Raw genomic sequence first — 26768 nt, 5'->3', positions numbered from 1 at the left:
TGCAGTCTGGGATAGAATGGAAAGACGATCAAGACAAGATTTAAATAGGGAATATTTATCATGGTGATCTAAAGATTCAAGTTCAATGTGCAAAATGGAGCAGGAGCATATTTGATCTATTCATTACCACACTGCAAGTGTACAAAGTGAACCCAGCGTAGTGACAAATTAAGTCAAAAACAGAATCCAGCAGCACCAGCTCCAGGTCTCTCAATCCATTCAGTAAAGCACATTTTCCAATTAAATTAATAATGTTAAAGAAATGTTTAATACAACAGGAAAAAAGAGTTACAAAAAACTTGCAACTGATACACTACATTGCACAAAACCAGATTAAACTGAGTTAATTTGAAAGTGTACAAGCCATTTGTTTTAAGAAAAAGTCATCATGCTGTAAGGCACACTGTGTGTGTATATATATATATGTACACACACATACATACATATATCTCTCCAATCATTCCACCTGTTACTTGCCTCTATTCTACCTTTGAAGGCTTCTAAAGTTCCATTCTGGTTGTAACATATTCTTTACCTCTAACTATACTCTGGTTTTCTTTACTATTCTACACAGAATTTTGTCCTGGCTGTATTTCTAATTTTGACACCGTTGCCTGACTTCTCACACCTGCCAGCCCAGACTAAATCATGTTTCTCTCCACAGGGCTTATGAAACTATATCCAAAGGTAAATAATATGAAAAAACCCCAACACACAGACACATCTAAGCTCACTTATAGCTACAGGGAAGGGGTATAGGCTTATCAGTCTATCTGTTGCAAGAAAAAAATGACAGTACACAGAGAAATTAAAATTAACTGTCTCTGGTTAGCAACTTATTGTTCTCCCAAGTATGCTCCTGAAGTTCTTGCTTGATATTCTGGTTTTCTTATTTCTGCTTTCTTAGAGATGTCAGGAAAGCCTTCCCAGAGCTACTGAAGTTATTATTAAACCTCAAAGTGGTTGGGCTATGAAAATACTGTAAGCATGAGTCATGAGGTCTCATGCAAAGATTACAGCACTACAACATGTGGCTTCCCTCTGCTGCATATCAGCTATTTACTTTAAGAAGAATGCGTTAGAGGAGAAAGCAGGAAAACAGGCACCGCACAGTTTAATTTTTTTCATGGTCCTGCAGTTTGATTAAGGCATGGGAGATTCCAGCAGGAAAAGATCAGCAAGAGCTCTGAACCAGCCTACCCTGAGGAGCAGCGGGAGCAGGAGGTTTCCCTACCTGCTCTGCAAGAACATCTCCCTGGCCCTCTGCCCTCCTTACCTGCTTCGCAACTGCAGCTCCCTGGCCCTTTGCCTGCGGGCTCTTTTTAGGTCTTCTGCCAAGCATGTTGGTTCATGAATTTCACAGGGCTGTCTCTCTGAGGGACTGAGAGCACACAAAACCCCAAGTCAGTACCCTGCCTGTCCCAGCGCACCGCGGGCCGGACGAGGGCAGGCAGCGCGGACCCGCAGCTCCCACCGGCACCCCCACACAGCGAGAGGGAAGGAGCGGGGGCGGCCCCGCGGATCGCGCTCCCCAGGGCGCGGGGAGCCCGGCCCGGCCGCACCCCGCGCTCCGCCCGGCCCTGGCGGGCAGCACGCCGGGACCCCCGGCCTCAGCGAGGTGGGCTGGGAGCGCTCCCGGCTCGGCTCAGGGAGGGGCCGGCGGGGCGATGGGTTGGGGAAAGGACGGCGGAGGGGCCGCACGGGGACAGCCGGGCCCGGCTCACCTCGGCTCCGCTCCCGCCCGGCGCGGCCCCGGCGGCTCCGCGGCTGCGCCGAGGGGCGGGACCGGCTGAGGGGGGGCGGGCTCAGGCGACTGTTCCCGAGCCTGGTGCCCGCGCTGTGCCCCAACTGTCCGCATCGCCAACCTGCGCTACCCGAGGAGACACCTTTGAGAAAATCCTTGATATTAATCAATAAAAAGAGCTCGTTACCTGAATGACACGTTTCTTGCGGTATTTTTACGTTCTTGCTAGCAAAACAGTCTCCTCCACTCAACCATTCAGCCCGGATGGCAGACTGGAAGTTCCTCTTAATTATGTCAAGTAATGAAAGTTTAAGGACATTCTAACAATGTCAAGTGTAAAAGTCACCGAGGAAAAGCTACAGAAACCACCAAGCCAAAGACAACGCAAGTCTTGACAAAGAAAGGGGATTCAGGCAACCCATTTCAAAGCAACGCATTTGAAGCTCACACACCTCAGGCGAAAGGGGACCCAGTCACCAGCACATAAAAATATTTTTAAAAACAAAGGAGGTTGGAGCATTTAAAATGCTTTGAAATTAATGCTTTATTATTAAAAGGAGTGTTTTATGACATCAAACATTTTGGCAAAGCATTTTAATAAAAATACATTTAGCTATTTCCATTTTATGGACAGTTTAAAAAAATAAAAATAGGCAATATTTAAAACCTTTACACACAGTAAAAGGGATAAAATCTCTTTTGCCCTATTCCTCCCTGAGTGCATACATGACATCGTCCTGGCTGAGGTTCAGTCGCACCCGCATGTGAAGGTATTTATTGCTGGCCTCCAACAGCAGGAGCCTGGAGGCACCGAGTCTGGAGCAAATGGCCATCATTTCTGACACAGTGGGCCTCTGCATCCCTTCAATCCTGCACAGAGCCATGTGCTGGTGGTACACCTGTGAAAAAAGAGAAAAGGACACAGGTCACCTTTACATCCTGCTGCAACCAAGTACACCCAGGTGATAAAGAGAAGCTTCCTTCCCTCCACACCCATGGCAGAGGAGGAAAAACTGGCTCTAGGCTTTTCACATGAAATGCACACACTGCTGTTCCTTGACAAAGTCCTAACAGTTTGTGCTGGAAGTAACCATTCCATGCTATGGTTTTCTTTTTAATACCGCCAAAAATCAGAACATATAGCAACCTACCTTTTCTGCTATTTTTTAATTAGATCATTTATCTGTTACTGCCTCTTCTCCCCTGGACTGTGCAGACTGAAGCTTTTTGTGCAGTAAAACCCAGGTGGTAGCATTAAATTAGACTCTACATCTGGCCTGGGTAGCCATGCCCCAAATTACCTTGCCATCATATTGTCTTCCATCAAATTTTAGGACTAAAACCCCAAGTATTTAAATATTTACACTTTTGTCTGATAATTTTGACAGCGCCCCTCTCTTTTTAAGAGAAAAAATAAGAATACTCTGAAGCACGAACATACCTGTTGAACTGTTGCCTCTTCAACTCCTGCCCTGCGAAACTCTGCTAAAATTGCTTTCAAAAAGATTTGCTCATGCAATGAGGCATTCCTGAGTGGAAAAACCAAACAGACAAAAATCAGCTTGTGAAGTTTAGAACTTGAGAAACATCAGGAAGGGAAACTGCTTGGTAACTACATATTTAAATCCAGATTGTTTTTCTACCCCAGTTTATTTCAACCATTTTATTCCAGCCTGCAACTCTGGCACCACAAGAGATGTTTTCGAAAAAATAGCGCAGTGATAGAGACACAAAGCAAAGCAGTTCCTCTGAGAATTGTACCTGATTGCATTTATATATGGTGATGAGAACATTTCATCTATGGCCTCGGTGACATGGGCCATCCCGACTATCTGAGGGCTTCTCTTTGGCTCGGCAAACTCACAGATCTCTGTGGCCCTCCTGCAGATATCGAGGCAGCGCCGGGCGTCACCCGACAGCGCCGCGACCTGGAAGGACACAGGACAGCTTTGGAGTAAAACTTCCCTCAAGTTCACAAAAGAGTTCAGCAAGAATCAGTAGACAAACAAAACCCAACCACCCTGAGCACCCAACAGGAGACCAATGTCACTCTGAGCTGCGTTACTACAATCCTAGATTCTAAATAACCATCCTATTGACCAAAACCAGTAGCCTCATCTGGGCATCACACCCCCACCCTGATCTGGGCATCACAAATTCAAGGCTAAACTTTTTTTCTCGAACTACAGAAGTCAGAAGTTAAAGAAAAAAAAAATTAAAGGTGAGAAATTCACTTCGACACCAAAAGTTTTCAGAGATACCAATTTAATTATCAATAAAGATCCTTACCACAATCCAGGTTCATGTCTGGGGGCATAACACCAAAAGCCTCCCCAGTTTTTCCACATTCATTATAATATTAAGAGTACACTAATAATTTTAGTAGGTCTCAAAGAAATATCTGGGAAAGTGAATTTTACATTTACGAGTGCCTGAAAATATTTAGGTGTCTCAAATTTCTGAAACTATTTCCTTTCACTTGTGCTTTATAATTTTAATAAAGCTACGAACATTCACTAGATATACTATTGGCCTAGTTTTCACAGTAGATGCTGGTAACAAACAGCCCTAGAACTCAGCTAGAGCCAAGAATGAGAAACCCTTTAGAAAATCTAATTGCAAGTTACATTCATAGATTTTCTGAAGAAAAATCAATTCAGTCTGCAATTATTCAGTCTATATCATTGCTATTATTCCTACAAAAAGGTGGTTCCTTCCTAACAAAACATATTTACTTCTGACACGTTTATTATTAGGGTTTTTTATCCTACAATGATGTTGGATGTTCTGACAATTTTAATAGATTAATTTAATATATAGTTGCTGACATAACACATTAACAATGCCCACATCTCAATTTGAGAAGCTACTGATCCCCAATGCATTATTTATTTTTTGTACAACTGAGTATTAAGACTTGCAAACAGAACAGGTACTATCTATTATGAAAGGCATTAAGCATCTTGAGAAGGAAGATTAACATGGATATTTCCACTGCCACTGGCATACTATTTTTTCAAGAAGATCCAATGACTCACATTATGCCAAACACTGGAGAAACCTGACATCTTATCACTATGCATTATCACGACTCTTGCTGTCATGCCTCCAGCTCTTGGAATGTACTGCTGCCTTCACAAAGTGGGTGGGAAAAACAAGGACACTGCTTTAGCAATGTTTTCTGAGAAAGTACCCTGAATAATGTATGATCTGCTACTTGTGCCCCACTTGTCTCCCATACAGGAAACAACCACAGAACCAAGCCCAACTACTGTTAAAAAACTCTCTCCTCTGCCCTCCCACTCTTTACCAAGAGCAAAAGTTAAGAACTTGTATTTGCTCTGTGCTCACCTTTCTGGAAACCAGCTGAATTGCATCCTCTTCAAATGCCTTCACATCCTTCAGTCTGGATGAAATAATGTGCTGTAACTGTTTGTAGGTGTAGGGCTGGAAGGCCATTCTGGTGAGGCCCTAAAGTAAATGACACAACACAGGGAGAGGCATTTGCAGTGCTGGAAAACTCCCAACTGCTCAAGCATGGCCTGTATGGTTAAGTCTTACTTTCTCTGGTAGGAGCAATCAGTTTTTCACATCCTTTCCCTCCAAGTGATGTGCTTTAATCAATCATACTTGTGAAATGAATGTGCAAATCCACAAAACTGTGACTCAGCGAGGGCCACTGGCTGCACATCCCTACTGAAAGGCCCGAGGAGCAAGTGCAGCTGCTATTAGAATTCAAATTTCTCTTATAAAACTTTTAAACAAATCACAGCCCCCCTGTACAAAACTATTTTGATTACAACTCTTTACACTTTATTTTTTAATACTGTAGCAGCAGCAGCTGTGAAAAAATATTCATCTCTCCTTTAGCAAATCTGTCTAAGTATATACAGTCTCACTATTGACTTCATGTTAGCAATTCTTCAGCCAAGAATTAAAAATCCTCTTATGGCTCAAGCTAATAAGAACTGCTCTCAGATGAGGACAAATCTGTGTTTCAGATGGTGCACTGCCTTTCATATTCTGCAGGAGGCCTTGTATTTCTTATGCAAAATTCTTCTCCCTTGTGACTCTGTGGACTCAGCTGATCTGAAGTGGGTTTAGCAATTCACACTCTGGGGAGCTATTTTGGAGTCACAGAAGGATGGAGGCACAGAGCACTGTTTTTGCAAATCACTCCTCAGAAGAGTGATGCAGAAATGACCCAGGAAAACATATTCAACACAGGTGTAGAGTGCACCCAACTTTCTGTCCAATGGGATCCAACAAGATCCACCAGCTGATGATGGCAAACAGAGAAGTAACTAGGTGCCTGGAATTAAAGGGGAAAGAGCCAGGGAAACCAGAGCTCTACAGTAAGCAGCTTAACCATGAAGCACAGCATTTGATTATCCAGATCTTTATATATTTAAAAAGACATCAGTATTAATTCATTCTTACACAATGTACTTACAGAGCATAACATCTCATTAAGCAAGGCTCCTAAACTTACTTTGCCAAGATTTACGTGTTCATTATCAGCCCTCTGAAGAGGGAATTATAAAAACCATTGTTCACCCTCTGATATAACCAATCCTACCTTTGTCCTGGATTACTTTTGATTGCACCCAGTATTTAACCTGTTCTCATTTTAGAGCATAGGAACAGAACTGCTGGGACATACCAGCCTGCTGGCGACTCTGTTCATCATGATCCTCTCTGGCAGGTCCATGGTGTTGGCAATGGCCAGGATGATTAACTTGGAGTGCTTTTGGGTGGGCCAGTCAAACAAGTTGTACATCACGTTCTGTTTGCGGGTCCACAGCAGATCAAGCTGCAGAGACACAACAAGAACAATTAGACTGCAAAGGAATGGCCTCTTATTTACAACACCTGATGGGGAGGGGAGGTTGAGAGAACTAACTCTGCCACTTCTCATATGATCCTGAACAAGCTGCCTCTGTTGTGTTTCCTTTCTCCTTTTACTAGTAGGGGCTGCATTTTCTGAATTAGGGCTCTCATCTCTTTTGGAAAAGTACAGTCCTATAGATGCTTGAATAGCATTAACCACAGTAGAATGATTAAACAGCTGGAGTTTTTAAACACTGCTGTGACACTAATACTACATCTGACAAGATTCAAAAGACCCTGCATGTGAGAACCTGAATTAGCTTACAGCAAAAATAAGAGTGCATTTGATTATTATTTGAGGCATTTCAAAACTGGATATGACTGAGTTCACTATAGAGTTTTCTCACTGGAAAATCAGCAGCTTCCAGACGAAATACAGCAGAATTCTGTGGTGTTTAGAACTTGACATAACTACTCATTCCATGTCTTGGATCGGAACAAAACATAAAATCAATGCGAAATCCAAGGCAGAGAACAATATGGCAAAAGGATACTTAGCCTTTTTAGGAAACTGAATTTCACTGGGTAAGAGGAACTTGTGTGTTCTCTCTCCTAAGTCTTTCCTTTGAGATATGATACACTCAAAACATGTCTAATTTGTCTTTTTTCCATCCTCCAAAAACTCCTTTCTTACAATATTTCAAGGGAAGAAAACACAGGATTTTTTGTCTCACCTCATCCACTATGAGCACTGTGGTTTTCCTCTTAGGCCCAGGTGTATTGAACAGTTTTGCCAACAGTACTGCAGCATGGGTTGCTGTCACCTTCTGACCTGTCAGTAACTGGACAAGGATCAAACAATGTTGCAGGTTAATCACACCAACATTTATTTCCTATTCAGTTTTACCTTTCTCTAACAATCAACACCAAGAATTTGGAATTTTTTTTCCACTGGGGAGTAAAAAACAGGAAAAGTGGCTCATAAGACACTCAGGTCTACCAGAAACTGTCCATGAAGGAGAACAGAAAGAAAGCAATACATAGCTAAAAAGAAATGCCATTGGAATTTTCTGGAACTTGTCTTGGAATCATTAAGAAATCCTGAACCCAGTCTCAGAGAACTCCAAACCCAGCATATCTCAAGGGTGTCTCTGAACACACACACCTACTGAAAATCTAAGTCAGCTGACAAGAATTGCCTGACTTCAGTAATCTTGAACTCCCATTAAATTATTCATGAATCATCAGCAGGATCTAGAGCTAAACTTATTCCACTCTCTAGAGCTAAACTTATTCCACTCTAAGATAAAAAAACCCCTTCAATACCTTCTGCAACAATCTATGTGGCAGAACAGATGAGCTGACCTCTTCTCTTGCACGTCCAAAGATATCCAGGAATTAAAGCATGACATTTCAAAATTACACTATATATGCCGAATCAATTATTCATCAGAGTTCAGAGTCAAGCCATAAAGCAAAATGGAGATTGCATTTGAAAACTGTATTTCTTTTCTAGAATCCTTTATAAACTGACCTGAGATTTCATAATTATTAAACAGGTCAGAGCATGACAAAAATATATAATCTATACTTGAATGATGTTTCCAATTCAATCAGGATGGTCTGAATCTGTCATACAAAGCAGTTGGATCCCAGAGAATCCTAATCTACAGCTCTGGAACTCCGTATCCAATACACCAAAAAGAGTTCTGTTTGTTGTGGTGGAACTACACACTGCCTTTAACCTTATCTCTATCATCTGTCAAGGGCTTCCTGTGCCTGTACCTTCTCTCTACATTTCCATCTGACAGTGAGGCAACTGCAGGAGGGAACACTCCAGGATTTGTTTTAGTCATGCAAAGAAACATCAGCAAAGTGGAGCTCAAGACTGACCTGCAGCAAGAGATGAAGCAAAAGCAGCAGCAGCCTGGCTCTTGGCCAGGGTACTTGGATAAGAGCTGAGGCAAAGGCACGGGATAAATAAATGGTTCATATGACTATGGACTCCCCTGAGGGATATTTAACTGGGCTTGCTTAGAGTTCAGGACCTGTGGGGGGCAACAGCTTTCACTTCCAAATGCCTATTCCTTATTAATTTTAAAATCTTATGCTGAATGAGATAGTAACAAAGAATGTTAAAATACATTAACACTACCATGACATAAGGTAATTGTCAGGAAGCCTTTCACTGTGCTGAAGAAACACAGTGACCTGGCCTCAATAAATCCCTCTGCAAGACACTGTCTATGCTGGTTTGAGGAAAGGATGCAAATATGGTAATTTAACTCCCAACTATGAGAAGAGGGATATTAGAACACTGTATGCCACTACCTGCTCAGAAAGATGTCAAACTTAAATAAATGGAGCAGAAGTTTATATGAAAATGGAATAGATGCTGCAGGAAATTATTTCATTTCCAGGTCACTTGCTTTAAGTAAGCTTAGACTTACAGAGCTCTTGAGCAGTTACTATCTGATGCCTATTGGGTGATCTTAATCCAGGCCTCAGAAGGTTAATTTACACCCATATAACATAAGCACAGTCAGTAGTCCCAGATGGACACAGCAGACTGGTTTGCTATGGATATCAGAAACACACTTTTGTTGACAGACAGTCCTTCTGTAGCTGAATTGCCATTATGACAGACCAATTAACCATAAAGACCCTCTGAGTAATTATTCTACTGCTACACTGACTTTCAGAGTTGTCATCTTAGTGGCTGTTTAAGCACACATGTGAAGAAAAAATTACAAAATGGGAAAATTTATAAAAAGAAGCTGGTTTAGATTTTTCTTAAACCTGACTGGATGTAATAAAGCAGGCTGCTTCCCAGCCACTACCCTTATGCAGCAGAAAGCAAAACAGTTCAAGAAGTTGGCCAAGGCTCTAAGTCAATTATTTTCTAACCTGCTCTAAGAAAAAAACAGTCTCTCAGAGGGACTTGGAAGTATTGATAAGTGCCTTGATACTGGAACACATCGAGGATCTAATGCTAAGGCATAAAATCTCTTCTTTCAAACCAGAGAGCCCCTGACAAGGCTTTACCTACCTCTAGGATCTGCACATAAGCTTGGTGAGGGTCTGTCAGCTTCATGCCGTTGATCTCCACCAGCTGGAAGGAAGGCAGTTCATCATTTTCTGCAGCTTGCTGAAGGCAGCGAATCACTTCATGAACAGTTGCAGTTTTACCTGTTCCAGGCACTCCAGAAATGTACATGCACCTACAGCAGGAGAACAGCAGCCTGAGCAAAATGGTAACGCTCTTGTGAAGAATGAGCTGGAATTCCTGGCCTCTGACATGAGTCTTCAGCACTCCTCTGTCACTTCAGGCAATTCTCTATATTTCAGCAAACTGGAACTTGTAACACACTGGAGGATCATGAGGATTTTTATTATTCCTGAAGCAATTAATGATATAAAATACTTTATAAATGTAACTTACCTCTTTCAAAAAAAAATAAATGATTCCCCAGACATCTAAAATCAACTAATTGTATTTTAGTCCTTAATTGTGCAATAAGGAAGTCCACATTATTTCTGTTTCTTCTTAAGGAAGAAAAATACCAGGAAAATTCAATTAGGAACTTTAAACAATGATGACTTGTAGTGTGTATTGTCTGTCTGCTTTTATGCCATTGGTAGGTTGGTTACAGTCTCCCAAACTCACCCTCCTGTACCATCGATGAGTTTGCTTTCCACAAAGTTATAGATATCCTGGAATTCTTCCTCACGGCAAGGCAGAGATTCTGGGACAGCAGAAACATGCAGCCTTTTGATTAAAAAAGAAAAAGAAAATTAAAATGGCAGTTCCCCCCAAACGGCCCACTGACATAAAAAACAGCCAGATGTGGAGTTTTTCAAAACTCTTTTACATTCTCAAGTCTGAACATCAATGTCAGGTATCTCAAAAGAAACAGCCTGGTCTCTCTATGTGCTTTTAATTTATGCAGCAATAAGGATCTAGCTGTTTTAATTCACAAACTATTTGTAAGTCAGTGCAGAGGTAGGATAAAACAGGGCAGACTGTTCATAGAAAACTGAGTTTAAAACCCAGTTTGAGAGATATGGTCAATCCCTAATGCCTTTTTTTCTCCTCCAATGTCAAGATCTACAGTGATACTTGTAAAGCTTTTTCAGACACAAAGAAGAGACAAATAGTGTACCTTTAGAATCTAAAGCTGATAAGACAGGTTAAAATCATTTGAGATTGTAAAAGTAGTACTGTAAATACGACTAGTATTTGTAAATCTAATATTGTGTTGTAAATTAATAAGGGCTCTTCTCATATCATGCATTTTTACCAATGTTATTCAACATGGTAAAGATGACATTCCCTACCTCAGCATAGCTACTGCTGTGCATACCTAACACAAATAAAGATGATTTCCTCCCCTGAGCACAAGTTACCTTAATCTGGCTTCTTCCAGTACACTGGTGGGTTTCTGTGCTGCATGGCTGCGCCTGGGAATTTCAGGAGTGGCATTCCGGGGAGTCTTGGGTGTTCCTGGTAAAGGCTGCAAAGGAAAATTACAACCTCAAAGAGATTTTCTACATGCAGCAATTTCTGTGGGAGACTAATGATTCATACAAGTTTCCCAAACATTACTTATGCACAAACTACCCAGGGATGCCAGAGCACAAGATGGACAGAGAAACAGCCTTTACAAAGGGAATTGCCAAACAAGCCTTATGGTGTTTTCTTCCTAAGAGAAAAGGGAAACTGGAAAGGAGGTGGTGACAAAGCAACTACACCTTTTAACTGTCTGAAGAATTTTCAAGTTGTTAATGCTTTTCTGAAGCACTGTGTTACAAAGTGATCTGGTTCTTAAGAGAGAGCAAGCAAATAGAAACTGATCTATGTGAACTTCATTGTTCAGACAAAAGCCATACAGTCTCTTAAATATTCTTCTTTGCTGTGCTTGCAACCTAGTTACATCAGGTTTTCTGTGTTAGACACTCATTTTCATTAGACGCAGAGTAAAAATGAGCCATTGACACTAATCAGTATTCAGCACCTGGCTAAGGTGCTGAATACAGCCTTAATAAGCCAGGCCTAAGATTTCTGTAGCCTGGGATCCCATCTCCATCAGTAGCCAGGACACTACAAGAAACTGCTGATCATGCTCTTTGGTGAGGCCATGATGCTGCAGAGCATCCAAGCCAATATTTTCCCTGTTTAGCCCAGTTTTTAATCAACATTGTCACAATATGCAAGTGGTTTATACACTTGCATAACCTACTCATATCAAAGATTAAATTATTCCAGACAATGCTTCATTAATAGCTAAGGGGTTCAGATACTCAACTCTGGTACACAGGCATCAAGCATTCAAATAACCAGCTCAAAAATAATAAAAATAGCTCTTTCAGATGGAACCTTACAGTTTTTTTGGGGGTCTTTGCAGGAGTGTGAACTGAAGACTTGCTAGAAGATTTTGGGGTGCTGAATTTTCTGCTTGATTTAGTTTTCTTTTCTGGTGTACAGGGCACATCATCCTCCTCCTCTTCCTCGCTACTTGAAGAGTAAGAACTGTCAGAGCTGGACAGATCATCTTCCTGGTTCAACACACTGTAACAAACAGAAAATAAAAAAATACATACAAATCTAAACACTACAAAGCATCACTGGTACATTTTCAGCTTTTTTCTGCAGTTCTCATAATCAGCAAACCAACATGTTTTCCACTTGAGCTGCTAATTTTCCATGGCTATTTAACAGTTTAGAGGTTTAGAGGAAGTCAGTTTTCTGAAGAACACCATGAGTCAGCTTTATGTTTCTGAAGATAAGACAGTATTTACTCATGCTGCAATTAAGCTGCACTCCTAGAACCATTTGCATTTCAATGTCAGGCCAGACAAACTCTCAAGGCTTCAAGCCATCAACAGCCATCTGAATAAGGTATCATGGATGCAAAGTTTACCTGATGTGCTGTGCAATGAGAGCACTTGTTCTCCGTGCACACGTTCTGCGAGAGCGAGGGGTCAGCACTGGGCTCTGAGAGCCCGGTTTCTGATGTCCAACTAAACTGGAAAGAAAGAACACAAAGCTGTTTGTATTTCTTTGCATCACACTTGTAAAGACACACAGAAGGCCTTTCAAACTTCAGGTTCAATTGTTATGGCTGCCAATCCAGCAAGAATTCTTATTTGTCATTTACAGATTGGCTATGGCATGGACACTGGCAGCACAATTTCCCCACCTTGCACTGTCTCTTCAATATGTCTTTGCCAAGAAAAAAAAAAAACACTGGCAAAATATTTGCTACACTTGGCAAATATAGCACTGCCAAACTGAAGGAACATGGGCTCAAAACAGTTGTGGTTTTATTGGGTTTAGAGGTGGGGTTTTTGCCTATTCCTTTTTAAGAGAAAGAGAAGACAAGAACTATTTCCTTTGGGCCTCTCTTTGATCTCCCCTTATGAATATATTTTTCTCCTTGTGTTTTGATATTCCTTGGTTGTCTTCTTGGGTCCTTCTCCTCCCTACCACCAAAATATTTTACTGTTAGTACAAAACTTTCCTACTAGTTCAAAGGACATGATGAGATGAATTCCAGATGCTTTAATTATTTGTTGACAGTTCTCAGAGATTTTTTTAGATCTGTAAATACAGTTGAAATGCCATTACCTTATCAATGAAAGGTAAACATTTTTATGCTATATTATAATGGACAAAAAAAGAAGTGCTAATTCCATTGTCGCATCAGCATCTTTACTCTTGGAAAGGAGGAAAATTACTTATCTCTGAAGTCTTTCATAAATGTATTTTAAGAGAACTACACGCAAATGGAAATCCCATAGACAACGATAAAAGGGCTCTCACTTACGATATGGTGTCATCTTCCACGTGAAGGTTCTTGGCTTTCTCACTGAAGCCTTTGGCCTTGGGGTAGGGGGACAACCGAATTGTGTCACTGAACCTCTGACAGGGCTCTGCACTGTCAGATACTGACTTGGATTTATCATTGCTGCAAGGGATCTTTGGCGGTGAGCCTAAAATATCACTTGTGAAAGTCACTTTTCTTTTAGTAGCTGCTGATTCTAATGGTGCTATGGCATCACGGTCATCATCCAAAAGGTCCAAAACTTCACTTCCCAGGAGCCTGCCTTTAGATCTTGTGGGACCTAGAAATCAGGAGCAAAACGAACTTTTGTCAGGCTTCATTATGGCTGGTTTGGTTAACTTTCAGAAGACATGGTACAACTGGCTGTTATTTGAAGGAGATGGGCATTTCACTCCCTGAACAAGGAACTGGATCAGTAGAAGGCATGCACTTCCTGTAAAAAATTACTAAATAGAAGACAGATACATTTGTTGTTTTCTAACTCACCTCCATCACTTACAACTTTACAGAGGTTCCATGTTGACAATACTGCATGTTACATAGGATCAAATGTGCTCATTCAACCACCCCAATGGAAACATTTTAGTGCACCAGTAGGCAGAAGATTAAAGAAAGGGGGACATTCTGAGGCCAAGTTGGGCACTTCAGTCAACAAGCATTTTAATTTAGAACTATCAGTTACAAATAAAACATTTGCAACAGCAGTTGGATACACGCAGTAAAGTTGCCCGAAATAAAAGACAAGACAAATAACTGATGTGCCCAAAAGTCTTGGGCTGATCCCAAAGACCGAACAATGTTACCACTGTTTAAACTACCTAAAATGGAGAGGCACAGAACATGCTACATTCAGAACTACCATATATGAGGGAATATTGCCATATACATACTGCTCAACTCCAACTTCTTCCTTGCTGTTGGGGTTTTGATGTCATTGGCCACTCTCTGTGATTGCCTCTCCTTAGCGAGGGAGGACTTGGAAACAGAATGTTTTGACTGTATTCCCAGCTCAGCATTTTTTGTTTTTGTGGCACTCCAAACAACACTCTCTGTCTCTTTTTTCAGGGGTGTAAGGATGTCTGAAGGAATAAATGGTTCTGATGAGTCCGGGGTGCTGCCTTTTTTCTTCTTGGCTTTCAGCTTAGAGAATGTGTCTGGAGACAAAGCCTTAAAGCATTTCCCATCCCAAGACTGTTTTACGTAGAAAGTTTGTTCCTTGTTTAATGTAATAGGTAGTTCTTCCCCTGGATGTAGTGGTATTACCTGCAAAAACAGAAAATACCAAAGCACACACACGTTAACATTCAGCTATTTTCTTTTCACAGATCTTATTGTAACTCATGCAATCCTTCATTATATAAAGCACCACCTTCAACCTACATTTATACCAGCATAAGTTTATTGCACTACAGGACTGTTCCTGTTCCTCTCTTCCCTTTCTGTGCAGAGGGGTTGCAGTACATACCATGATCCTTTTAATGATGGTCTGTGCATCTATATCAGTGTCATAGCCAAGAACTTGGTCAAAAAACACCTCTTGGGGAGAAATCTCTCTTTTAAGCAGCTTCCTTTTATTCTGAGGTATCTCTCCAACATGACAGAACCACTGCACAACTGCATGTTTGTGCTGAACACCTGGAACAACGAGAAGAAGTCAGTGAATGTGAAGAATTTTACTGTAAATAGTTAGGACTAGACCTTAATGACTTTAGCCAAAATGCCATTAAGGATAGAAATCCTCCCTGGTGAGAAAGCATCTGGTATGAGATTGCAATTCCCATTTTCTAAGCTAAATCAGTGTTTGAGTTGAGACTTTTAAGGACCAAGACAACACTTATGCAGGGTCTCAACCACAAAACACCTGGAGACCAGCTCCAGATCACCAGTTCACTATCACAAATGAAGAGGTTCCTTATTTGCATAGATGTGATCTCCTCAAACCCCACTAATTAAAAACAGTGGCATAAAAGGAGAACTGAGACATTTCAGAATGTTATTTGTAGTGCCATTGTACTTTTAGAGGCCAGACATTTTTTTCACTGCCTAACAAACCAGTACCTTGTCAAGGATATATAACAAAAGAAAAATCTTGTTCTCAAGGAAGTCCCATGTGTTTTGTTCCAGAATGAAAAGAATCTTCAGTTATGTTACAAAAAATATCCATTAGTAAATAAATAAGCTGGGGTGATACGTATTTATGTTTTATAAAAGGTAAAGAAAATTAGAAAACCTCAAAGTATTATTATGACGGCACAAAAAGAACAAAAGCTGTTCAAAGAAATCAGATATAGCCAATGAGGAGCTCCCAATTCAGACTCAGACATACACTGTAAAAATATAATGTCCTTAAACTCTGCATTTATGTATCAAATTTAGCTGAAATTAGCCATCGGTGCCAAATATTTGGGGAGCATGTGAATACAGATGTAACAATTACCAAAGCTTAATTTTCTTAACAAATTAGGCCAGTGATACAGTGTTAATGCTAACTACATCCCCATGAAAAGGTCACTTTAAAATATTTTAAGATTTCTCAGATAGAAAGTAAATTGTTATTTCTCTTACCATCTTCATATAAATCCAGGAGTTGTGCTACATAAGGCCGATCTGCATTCACCCCTTCTACTAGAATAAAGTCCCCAAGCTGTATACACGTTTCTGTTCTGCTGCTTTCTGAGGTAATAATGATCCCCCTAGAAAGGGATAGACAGGCAGATTATCAGAATTTCATACTCTTCCTAATTCACATATCATTTAAACCTGATGGCCTGTCAACTTTACAGCTAGTTATAACCCTTCTTGAAAAGCTTACAATTTAGTTCTCTGATTAGCTTTCATACATATTTCAACTAGACAGCTAACACTTATTCACAGATTTAGTTAAATGCTTTCAGTTCTACATTATACAATTTACAATTCAAGAGCTTTGTAACAATGTTTTTGTTATATATGTACAGTGTCACAACAAAATGTTCAAAACCTTACTCATATTCTCACTGCCTGCCACTTTAACCTAAACGACGTCGGAAAGGAAACATTCATTGATTAAGTTTCCCTGAGCAAGACAAGAAATAAATGTTATTTACTTGTACTGGGAAGTCCTCAGCTTTCTATCTGAGCTCATGGGGCTTCCATACCAGGAGTAGGTAAGTTTGCTTTGCTGCCGGGTGTTCATGATTCCCAAGGAAAAGCTGAAAGAAATAAGCAAACACTTTAAAAAAAATTATTATTTAAAAGCAAAAGAAGGTAAGATGGAAAGATACATAGAAATGCCACAAACTCTTTCGGTGTGTAGGAAGAACGTGGTGGTTCGCTCAGAGAAGACCACCTTCCCCAAAGCCGCCAGACACCTCTCCCCGAGGGAGGAGGAAAAAAGGAAGATATTTAGTAGTGAATTTTTACTCAACTCCTAATCAATTCCCCCGCCGCCATGGCGGGGCGGGCTGCGCCCTCCGGAGACTAAACCTCGCTTGTTTTCCACACCTCACTGCGATCGGGTTGGTTTGGTTTGTTTAATTCCTGTTTTCTAAGTAAGAATTTTCCTTGGAAACTCAGGGCAAAGCCCTTGGTGCCGATCACCCCCAGCCCGCCGGTTCGGAGCGCGGGCAGCGCTGCCTCAGGGGGGGACTGTGCCCCGCTGCGCATGGCGGCACAGAGGACAGTGTCCGCCGGCTCGGACACAGAGAGCCTTCGCCACCACCACAGAGCCGCTAACCCGCCCACTGCCCGCACAGAGCCCCAAACCCGCCAGACCCCCTCACAGAACGGGTAAGGCTGGAAGGGACCACATTCACTCATCCGGTCCCTCCCAGCTCTAGCAGGGTCATCCCAGAGCACGTTGCACAGGACCGCGTTCAGACCTGTTCTGGGATATCTCCAGCGAGGGAGACTCCCCACGCTCCCCCGGCAGGCCATCCCGGTGCGCGGTGACCCGCACGGGACACGCATCCCCTCCCTATTCCCTCTCTGTCCCCTCACAGCCCCAACTCACCGCAGCCCGTCCACGACTCCCGCCAGCGCCGCGATGGAACTTCGCGCCACAGGCGAGGGAAGCTCCGCCCCCCCGGCGGCGCGCACGCGCGCACGGGGTGGGCGGGGCGCCGCCATGTTTGTGGCGGGCTGCCCGCAGGTAAGATGGCGGTCAGCGGCCGCGCCCCGGAGTCGGAAGCTGCCTGAAGCCCTCAGGGGAGGGGAGTTCGGAGTTCGAGGCTGAGCTCGGGGCCGGGAGTGGGGCTGTGCAGCCGCGACCATGGCCAACCGCACGGTGAAGGACGCGCACAGCATCCACGGCACCAACCCGCAGTACTTGGTGGAGAAGATCATCCGCACGCGCATCTACGAGTCCAAGTACTGGAAGGAGGAGTGTTTCGGCCTCACGGGTATGGCGGGCGGGCCGGGGCGGGCCGGGGGGCCCGGCGGGAGCTGCTACTGACGGCCTGTCCCGTCCCTGTCGCAGCCGAGCTGGTGGTGGACAAGGCCATGGAGCTGAAGTACGTGGGGGGCGTCTATGGAGGGAACATCAAGCCCACGCCCTTCTTGTGCCTGACGCTGAAGATGCTGCAGATCCAGCCCGAGAAGGACATCATCGTGGAGTTCATAAAAAACGAGGACTTCAAGTAAGTTGTAGCGCAATTTTTCCCATTATTTTGTGCTGTTGTAATGAGTAGCTATGCAAAACAGCCGGGAACACCTGAGTGCAGGGTTTAACTTTCATTGGGCCCTGATAAATTTGCTCAAAAACAAGTCTTTCCCCTTGCTTTTGAAACTGCTCACCTTGTCATTTGTGTTTAGAGTGGCTTGCACTCGTGGTATGTGCTTTCCGTGGAAATAAACCCCTGTCTGAAGTATTTGGAACAAGGTACATAAAGGGAGCCGTGTTAATCTAATTTTTTCTTCGGTATTTCTTTCATCTTTATCAGTGATGATACAATCATACAGACACTTTATTTATATATATATATACACACACACACGTGCACTTGACTACATGTATTTTTCATAAACTTGAACATGTGAAGGAGGAAATCTAAATGGTTGTGTATTCTATTTAGTGTACTGATTCTCCTCAGAAACTTATGGGAAAAAGTCTTCTTTTATCCAAACTGCTAACTGTGCAAAAAGCCCAGGTCCATGAGGAGGTTTCCTTTCCAGGTATGTCCGAATGCTTGGAGCGCTGTACATGAGGCTGACAGGCACTGCCATCGACTGCTACAAATACTTGGAACCACTGTACAATGACTATAGAAAAATAAAGAGTCAGAACAGAAATGGGGGTAAGAACTCCTACGTAGCTGTGGTTTCTTAGTAACTCTTTTGTTCAACTATCATGCTAGGTAAAAGTAAATATTCTATTTAGCAATATAAACTTAAACAATTGTGGCATAACCAGCCCACTTGACGTAAACTGTCTGGAGTGTTTCATCTTTACTCTAGCCACTAACCTTGTCTCTTAAATGCTGTTTTTCATCCCCAGAATTTGAGCTGATGCACGTGGATGAGTTCATTGACGAGCTGCTCCACGAGGAACGTGTGTGCGATATCATTCTGCCTCGACTGCAGGTTGGGGAAAGTAGATGGCTATGGAATTCTTAACTGCATCAGGTTCAGTAGCTGTATCAGTTACTGGCTTGTTGTATAAGCTATGGATGTCTCCTCAAGTGTTTGTTCTTACTTGGGTTATGTTGGATAAAGTTGCCCTTTCTCCTAGAAACGGTATGTTCTGGAAGAAGCTGAGCAACTCGAGCCTCGTGTTAGTGCTCTGGAAGAAGACATGGATGATGTAGAATCTAGTGAGGAGGAAGAAGAGGAAGATGAAAAGGTTGGTGATCTATTTTGGAAAGGGATAGTTAAAGCTGATTCACTTTAGAACACTTTATGGTCTACAATAAATATTTGAGGGGAAGCACTAGGAGGCTGCTGGCAACTCTTATCTCCCCCCTTAAAATATGTTCATATAAGCAGCTTGTGAGGATTTGTTAGATCCTGAAGCGGTTCTTGAGTGCCCTGCGTTTGTTAAGCTTTTCTGTCTCCTGAAGTTCACAAATCTGGAGCTGTTCTGTGTTAAACATATTTCAGGTAAATTGTTTTACATATATGTGTAATGGAAAGAGCTGAAGGTGATGATGAAAGTTATTATGACCATCACAGTCACTGCTGCTGTAGTTCTTCAGAATCAACAGTATGAGAAGTGGCTGTATAATTTCCAGTGGGCAGGTTTAGACAGAACCACTCACATGAGATACCTGAGGAGGGGCAAGCTTGACTGCACAACTTTTGTAATTTATATTAATTGTTCAGAAATATTTACTGAAAGCTAAAAACCTTGATGAAACAAGACTTAGAGAACGTGCCCCCTCCTTGTTTGCAGCTGGAACGAATACCATCTCCCGACCACCGCCGCAGGGGATACAGAGACCTGGACAAACCCCGCAGATCTCCTGTGGTGCGGTACAGGCGCAGCCGGAGCAGGTCTCCAAGGAGGTGACGTGACTTCCTGAGCATTGTTTTTACCTATTCTACTGCAGGTGGCTGGAGCACAGGGGTGAAGGTGGCAGTTCAGCCAGAACCTCTCACACATCGCAATTCCTTTAGCCACTTCCTAAAGTAAGGAGTGCCTGTCAGAGCGATCTGGGCAAGTCCCTCACTTCCCACCCCACTATCACCTAACTATACACAATCTCGAGCTATGCTGGCCATGGTACATGCCATCGGTAGGGTCACCCATGCCAGACAGGTCAAAACCGTAGGGTCAGATACATTACATTCTTGGGCAGGATGAGCTCGTTAGCCTTCTGGCAATCATCCTAGGAGAAGGACAACTCTAATCTCAAACCCGGGCAGATGGAGCTCGCTTAGCCCTGTAAGGCCATCCATCTAAGAGAAGGTCACTCTAATCAAATCAAACCTACGTCCTGAGGACCTCGCTGCCACCGTCCAAGCTCGCTTGGCCCTGGCAGATGAACCTCAGGATTAAAGGGTGGGTTCAGTTCCACGCATACTGCATCTCACCTAAAAAATCCATTGCGCAGGCTTGAAGGCTTGAAAGTAAGGAGTTGCAGTGCACAGCCACACTCAACCCCTCTGTCTATTTTTCCAGTCCTTTAGTAACTCCTGAACTTGCTGGCCAACTTTAGCTAAATTTGACAATACAGTGAGGATGTTAAGGAGAAACAAGTGCTTTGTGTTCATGTATGCTAGAGGCTGCAGAGAAAATCCTGGTAATTTCTCTTACTGATAATAAGCCAGGAAAAACTCATCACTAACCTCCCTTGCTCACTGCATGGGCCAGTCCAGAAGCAGGTCCTTGTGCAGCAGGCCAAGCACACACTAACAGGGGTATGGGAGGCCTTGGTGCTGTTGCTGGAGGATGTGGGAAATAAAACAGCTGGTTCTGCTAACGATTTTTAGTAATTTTTGCTTTTTTCCCCCAATTGCAGGCGAAGTCGCTCTCCAAAGAGAAGAAGGTAGTGTTTTATTCTGTTATTTAATCTTAGACCATGTGCATTTTTAGCACAACTCTCTTACAAGCGTCTCTCTCTCAGCCCATCACCGCGCCGGGAGAGGCATCGCAGCAAAAGCCCCAGACGGCACCGGAGCAGGTCCAGGGAAAGGCGCCACAGATCCAGATCTAAATCTCCAGGTATTTCTGTCACTTGTTGATTAACTCTGGCAAGTCTTTATCAGGAGAACATCCACTGCAAGAAAAGTCTGTGTCACAGTATCAAGACATAGCATCAGTGCTTAATCTGGCTGACAAAAGTGTTGGTTACATGAAAGCACAGCTGAAGTTTTCAGATAACTGCCAGGAGGTTAATTTGAGTGCCTAATTAAGGCTAGGGTTGTTCTGCCATTATCTAGCACACTTGTTTACTAGGAGCAGATTGCATTGGCAAACAAAAAAGAATTCTGGGGTCTGTGGAAGTAACTGTACCTTTTTATCTCACAGGGCATCACCGAAGTCATAGACACAGAAGTCATTCCAAATCACCTGAAAGGTAAAGGCTTGACCTATTTCTTAAGGGTATCTGTATTGCTGTAGCAGCTCTTACTTGTCATTTAATCTTGGAGATTTGAGGTGGCTTTACAGTGTTGGAGATCTAGTATTTCACTGAGTACTTTCCTCAGTGTTGTAGTCAAGTCACACCATCCATATTTGACTGCAGAAAACACCCCTTACTGCTAAGACTCACCTTGGTCTTTCAAATGAATTACTAGTACTGTGTCAGAGAGCTTTGTTTTTCTGTTTCAGATCTAAGAAAAGTCACAAAAAGAGTCGTCGAGGGAATGAATGACAAACTAAACCCAGCACACAGTTTAAGGACCTTGAACTGCAGTCTGATGCTGTCCTATCTGCTTTATGGGACAGCTGGATCTGTACTGGCTGCTTTAGCAGCCCATTTCTTCAATCATTCTCTTGTGCAAGTCTTGTTTTCTGTTAGGATTTTTTTATTAAAGTGAAGTTAAGGATACTTTTTATGTAGTGAGTTAGTCATCCTTGTGATAAAATTTGAGGATTTTTTAAATTGTATTCCTTGAGACCCATAAAAGCTAGTGAAGAGCAATAAAAAAGGTTTGTCTTTCAAGGCTCCTGGCTGTTTCTTTCGTAATACTGTGTTTAGATGTTCCCTGTTTGAAGCTGCTTCATTCTCAAATCAAGGTGTTGTGTTCAGTTGCCAAAGAAGTGTCTGTTCCAGTGCCCGACACTGCAGAGCCACCAGCCCTGAGCTATCTCAGAGCTCCAGAATAGGAGAGGAAGCAAGACTGTCAAAATCCAGTGAGTTTACAAAAAAACTCAGAACTGCTCTCCAACACGCAGCTGCCACAGGTTCCTTTGTAAAAATCACCCTCAAGTTAATCTGCTGCTTCTGCTGCCTCTCAGACAATTTAGAGGGTTCAAGTAGTACAAAGTGCTTAATTCTTTTGGGGCAGGAAGTTCAATATATTTAAAGATAGCAAACCACTATGTTGAGCATAGTCTGTGACCTCCCTGAATATGACACTGATGCTCAGATCTACCTTCTCTGAATCAAGGCAACATTGGGCAATGCCTGTTTTTCAAATGTAAAATAATTAAGGTCTTGTTGAAGTTATAATTCTCATTTTAGTACATTTAATTCTGTATTACAGGAAATCAGTTGTTAAGCCCTTGTGTACCACATCATTATTGACAGCCTTGTTTCAGGAGCAGAGACTGGCAGGTTTATCCCTGCATTTAGGGCTTAGGGATTCTCGTATATTGCCAAGTGAATCCTGATAACACAAAGAGTACACCCAGTCAATTTATGGAAAGTCCTCTTCAAAATTACTTCCCAGTACAGCATGAATTTTCCAGAGTATCTGCATATTATTTTGCAAAGTTAATTAACAGAAAAGCAGGTGTGCTCTTCCCTCAGGAATTTACAAGACAGGTCTACTGCTTGTATGACATGTTTAAGATGCTCATCTTTCTAAGATCTTTAAATTTAAGCCATTTTTATTATTCTAGTTTCTTAATGCCAGTTAAAGCAAGCATGCATACAAATAGGGAAGAGGAAAAAGTTTTATGTCCTTTTTTTGCAGTTTTATTTTTCTTTTAAAAAGTTTTTTGGCACTACATAGTTCTGTAAAGAATAGAAGTGACAAATTTTTAAACACATGAAATCCCCTTCTAATTTTATTTTTTTTTTAGAACAATATATATAAAGTCTGAAGCAACCAAAGTATGAATACAGCTAATAGAAAATAAAGAACTTAATTTTAAAAATTCTCTCTCTTTACAGTTTATCAAGATAAAACAAAACACGATTCCCCTTAAAAATAGGGTAATAAAATAGATGAAATTTGTATCACTCAGTTTTGTGATACTAGTAAAAACTATAGTTCATATCTATGTACAAATGATACAGTTTAAAAACAGTCTTAAATAATCTTGTATCTAAACATGTTGCATTAAGATTTTAAATCAGAACCTGAATTTTTTCCTCCCCTCCCCCCACCCACCCACAATCCCATTGAATTTCACTTTTTCTGTTGAATGTAATTCAGATTCAAGTGTGGGTGTCCTTGAGACAGAAGCGGGAAACGCTGGTTACTCTGCATCAGTGGACCAGCTAAAAGAAAATGGATCACAGTTACTTCAGCAAATGCAACATTTAACAGCGCTTGGCTACATTCAGTGTACTAATCTAACCTACAAATAAAGCCATTTACTAGACTGACACAAATGCTATCTGTATAACTAACCCATTTAATGGGACAATGCAGTATTACTTTAATCCTATCTCCGAAATTCTTTAAGAATTATGAATACATCATTTTGCTGCATTACTTCATATATTTAAGAGAAATAACTTGAGGATTTTCGATAAATTTAGGTTTCACTTGGAAACCCTGCTACAGCCAGTAGATTTTCGAAATAGATTTGCACCAGTATCTCATTTTATACCAGGTGACCCAGCAACATGTAACTGCAAATCCTCCAAGGCAAATTTGGGCATCGTTTCTCTTGAAGTGGAGGTCTTTTTCCTACAGCCCTTCCCAGTCCTGCCAGATGCTGAACACCTCTACCTTTCACTGGCATCAGAAAGAGTGGAGACAAAGTCACTCCTTCAGAATACCCTGACTAACTGAACCTGATCTAACTTTGACAGCAGATGGGCTGGACTAGGTAACCTCCAGAAGCCCCTTTCAACCTCAGATTATTCTATGGTCTTGCAAGTTTCTATCCATGTAAGTCATTCCAAAAAGCAAGGCACAAAAGCCAAATAGAATTAATTAGGACAAATATTTCTTCATATTTTTAACATGCTCAAGGACCAATCATCTTAACCTCTGTTGAGGCAGAGGTGGCTCTACAGTGAGATAGCAGCAAAGGAAGAAGAGGCCAGAAGTGCACCACACTGCAAACTGGCTCAGATTTCAGACTTTGATTTAACCCCTTCCCTCCCACAAGGATTTCCATCCATCCCTCGAGGAAGCCGAAGCGCTGATTTGACTCTAGGATTCATTATGGTTCCAGGGAGCCTAGCAAGTGAAACATGATTCCTTGGCTTTGAAAGCCTTTGAGACAGCACAGAGACATGTTGCATGAGCTGTGGATGCACATACTAGTTCTAGTACCTTGAGGGTAGAAAGGTTTGTTCGGTGGGTAGCTGGCATTTCCCTGCTGCATGTAGTTCTGAGGCATATTGTAAGGCCACGCTCCTCGGAGGAGAGGAAAATGGGTAGGGGTCCCATGGTCCCAAGGGACAGAAGGAGGGTTCATTTTACCAAACTGTCCTTGGAAACCCTGATCTATTTTTCAATTGAAAGGGAAAAGCACATTGCAAGTTGAAATAATTAAACAGTAAGTCACAAATACAATTTACATCTTAAATAACAGTTTGCAGGGGACTTAAGGTGATTAGTCTGATGTGCTACTTTTCTTTTAAATATACATCAATAAAAATTACCACCTAAATTACTTCATTATTCGCTATAATAGAATTTATCGGGGAGGAAGACAGAGGATGAATCAGTATTAAAATCAAGACCTACGATTTCATTATTCCTATGTCATTCTCATGATGAAAATACAAGGTCTGAACAATGTCACTACTGTCTGATCCCACAAATAAATATCCACTGACATGAAAGCTGTTATCCTACTGCAAGAAATAATTCTCAGATGTACACTGGAATTCTATTAATACCTGTATGCTTAAGAAACTTGCTATCTAGATCATCAGACCAACTTAAAATTGATGTTTAAAAATATTAAAATTGATTTTTAAAAATATAATTTGTGTACTTATTTCCAAAGTTTGTAAGCTATTCCATTTAAAATTCCAGTATCATTAAGGATGAGAAATCAAGCATCCAAGGAGGCAGGACACTCAACATGAGGTGTAGCTCTGGAGCATGCATGAAAAAAAGTTGTCTGTCTGAAACTTCTAATGATCCTACTTGTGATCAGTTGCCTACCGAAAAGAAAATTTAAGTAGCTCCTTCCAAGTCAAGGTTATGTGAGCCAAGACCGAGTTTCCAAAAACTTACTGTTCTTAAATTGTCCCAAGATAAGTAAGAAACCAAACCAAAGAGAGAGGAGACAGCTCATCTCTAGTGTGCATCCACCCAGTGACCTCACCTTAGTGGCAGCTAAGCCAAAGAGGAAATAAAACTGATTAAATACAAAGAGGAGAAATACCATGACTGGGAAGTAGTTAAAGGAGTGTGATGAGATTGAAGATGAGGGATGGGAAAAAAAATACTGTGACTGACAGCACAAGAAAACTGAAGAATGGAGAAGAAACTAGAATTTGTGGAGCTTGTCTGAAAGAAGGCAGCTACCTGGGCAAGGAGACTTGGATTGGAAGGAGCTGCCTGAGAAAAAGTCAAAGCGGGGGTGGACATGCAGAAGGGGACAGACAAGCCTGGACAGAGAACTAAGATCAGAAATGGAGAGGGAGGGACACAGCACACTGGAGACACAGAAAACACATGGGTAGCAGTTTCTGTATCCTCTAAAATATATTCCCCACAAAGCTTTGAACAGAAAACCATGTATCTCCAGCACCTTAACATGTATTTGAAACTCATTGGTGAATTACTCCTCACTCAACAGTGTTGACTCAGCTGAAAATCTCCTGTTGCTGTTAATCACCTTATTAGTGCAGAGAAGGGCTGGGCAGGAGACTCAGAATTTCCTCCTTGTGAAGAACCGCACCACTATGTTGTATGATGGATGTGGTTTTTTAAACATAGGAAGAGTTACACACTCAGAATAAAATCAGGAGACCATTATCATGATCTACAGATAACAGTGAAAATTTAGGGGCTGCCACAGTTCATGTTGAAGAGAAAACTGAATGGGCTGTAATTATTATATACAGTTTTTTCTCAGCCTCAAACACACTTGGCTTAGCTATGAGGCAAGAGGCTGTTGCCCACTTGTTGCAGGAATATGTATTTTCAGGAATCAACATAGAGACTACATAGAGGAAGTTGAATGTGGCAGGATAAACTCTAGGAACAAAGAAGGGATAAGATGATGTGATATTGTCCTAAATGCAAGGAGGCAATATTCAACTTGCACAGCTATAATCCTACCAGTCTCTAAGCTCCTGGTTGCAGTCTCAACTATGTAACAACATACTGATCCTAGAGGGCTTTTCCAACCTTAATGTTTCTATGATTCTATGATACAACAAAACCATTATTTATCAGCATATTCACAGCAATGTGCTTTAGACTCAAACAATGATTAGGACATTTCTCAGTTGAATGCAGGATTTCTCATTGTTGCACAGCCATAAGGGCAGACAGGACCAATGCTTAAAAGTCACAGTTACAGAACCTGCCTATTTTTTTTTCCTATGAAAATGTTAAGACGC

At 41.8% G+C, this 26768-nt stretch overlaps 4 protein-coding genes across 8 annotated transcripts in view; 1 reads left to right on the top strand and 3 right to left on the bottom strand.

Annotated features, from left to right (window-relative positions):
- The window catches only part of CC2D1B (coiled-coil and C2 domain containing 1B), a 28429-nt gene extending 26661 nt beyond the window's left edge, over positions 1-1768 (bottom strand). Inside the window, exons 1-2 of the mRNA XM_027683032.1 lie at positions 1725-1768; positions 1277-1381 (exon numbers count right to left, since the gene is read on the bottom strand). Of these exons, the coding sequence (XP_027538833.1) occupies positions 1277-1342 (66 nt within the window). The 5' untranslated portion in view covers positions 1343-1381; positions 1725-1768. The remainder of the gene's footprint in view (positions 1-1276; positions 1382-1724) is intronic.
- Positions 1769-2270: 502 nt separating this feature from the next.
- ORC1 (origin recognition complex subunit 1) lies at positions 2271-17450 on the bottom strand. 4 transcript variants are annotated; one of them, XM_027683374.1, is made up of 18 exons: positions 17280-17348; positions 16506-16610; positions 15985-16112; positions 14885-15054; positions 14310-14682; positions 13402-13699; positions 12496-12600; positions 11957-12143; positions 10982-11088; positions 10242-10343; positions 9624-9795; positions 7309-7416; positions 6408-6557; positions 5096-5215; positions 4783-4872; positions 3506-3672; positions 3186-3273; positions 2310-2643 (listed from the first exon to the last, which is right to left on the bottom strand). In XM_027683374.1, the coding sequence occupies exons 2-18, from the start codon at positions 16592-16594 to the stop codon at positions 2449-2451; spliced, it is 2649 nt and encodes an 882-aa protein (XP_027539175.1). In that variant the 5' UTR covers positions 16595-16610; positions 17280-17348; the 3' UTR covers positions 2310-2448. The 4 variants fall into 4 exon arrangements, with proteins under 4 accessions (XP_027539176.1, XP_027539175.1, XP_027539174.1 ...); XM_027683373.1 differs by lacking the exon at positions 17280-17348 and adding an exon at positions 16827-17018; XM_027683375.1 differs by lacking the exons at positions 4783-4872; positions 17280-17348 and adding an exon at positions 17411-17450 and having other exon boundaries at positions 2271-2643.
- A 65-nt stretch (positions 17451-17515) lies between these two features.
- On the top strand, positions 17516-22001 carry PRPF38A (pre-mRNA processing factor 38A). Its single transcript, XM_027683377.1, has 10 exons — positions 17516-17798; positions 17876-18035; positions 18571-18692; positions 18893-18978; positions 19127-19237; positions 19787-19899; positions 20856-20882; positions 20961-21058; positions 21365-21413; positions 21668-22001. The coding sequence occupies exons 1-10, from the start codon at positions 17669-17671 to the stop codon at positions 21708-21710; spliced, it is 939 nt and encodes a 312-aa protein (XP_027539178.1). The 5' UTR covers positions 17516-17668; the 3' UTR covers positions 21711-22001.
- A 962-nt stretch (positions 22002-22963) lies between these two features.
- Positions 22964-26768, bottom strand: part of TUT4 (terminal uridylyl transferase 4) — a 35727-nt gene continuing 31922 nt past the window's right edge. Inside the window, exons 28-29 of one of the 2 annotated variants that reach the window (XM_027683371.1) lie at positions 24517-24690; positions 22964-23507 (exon numbers count right to left, since the gene is read on the bottom strand). In XM_027683371.1, the coding sequence (XP_027539172.1) occupies positions 23416-23507; positions 24517-24690 (266 nt within the window). In that variant the 3' untranslated portion in view covers positions 22964-23415. The remainder of the gene's footprint in view (positions 23508-24516; positions 24691-26768) is intronic. The other variant, XM_027683372.1, reaches the window with a different exon arrangement.

This window comes from Neopelma chrysocephalum, unplaced genomic scaffold, assembly GCF_003984885.1.
Source record: "Neopelma chrysocephalum unplaced genomic scaffold, ASM398488v2 Primary Assembly neopelma1_64, whole genome shotgun sequence".
Classification (NCBI taxonomy): domain Eukaryota; kingdom Metazoa; phylum Chordata; class Aves; order Passeriformes; family Pipridae; genus Neopelma; species Neopelma chrysocephalum.
Note: the sequence above shows the minus strand (reverse complement) of the source record. Positions and strands in the feature narration are given on the sequence as shown.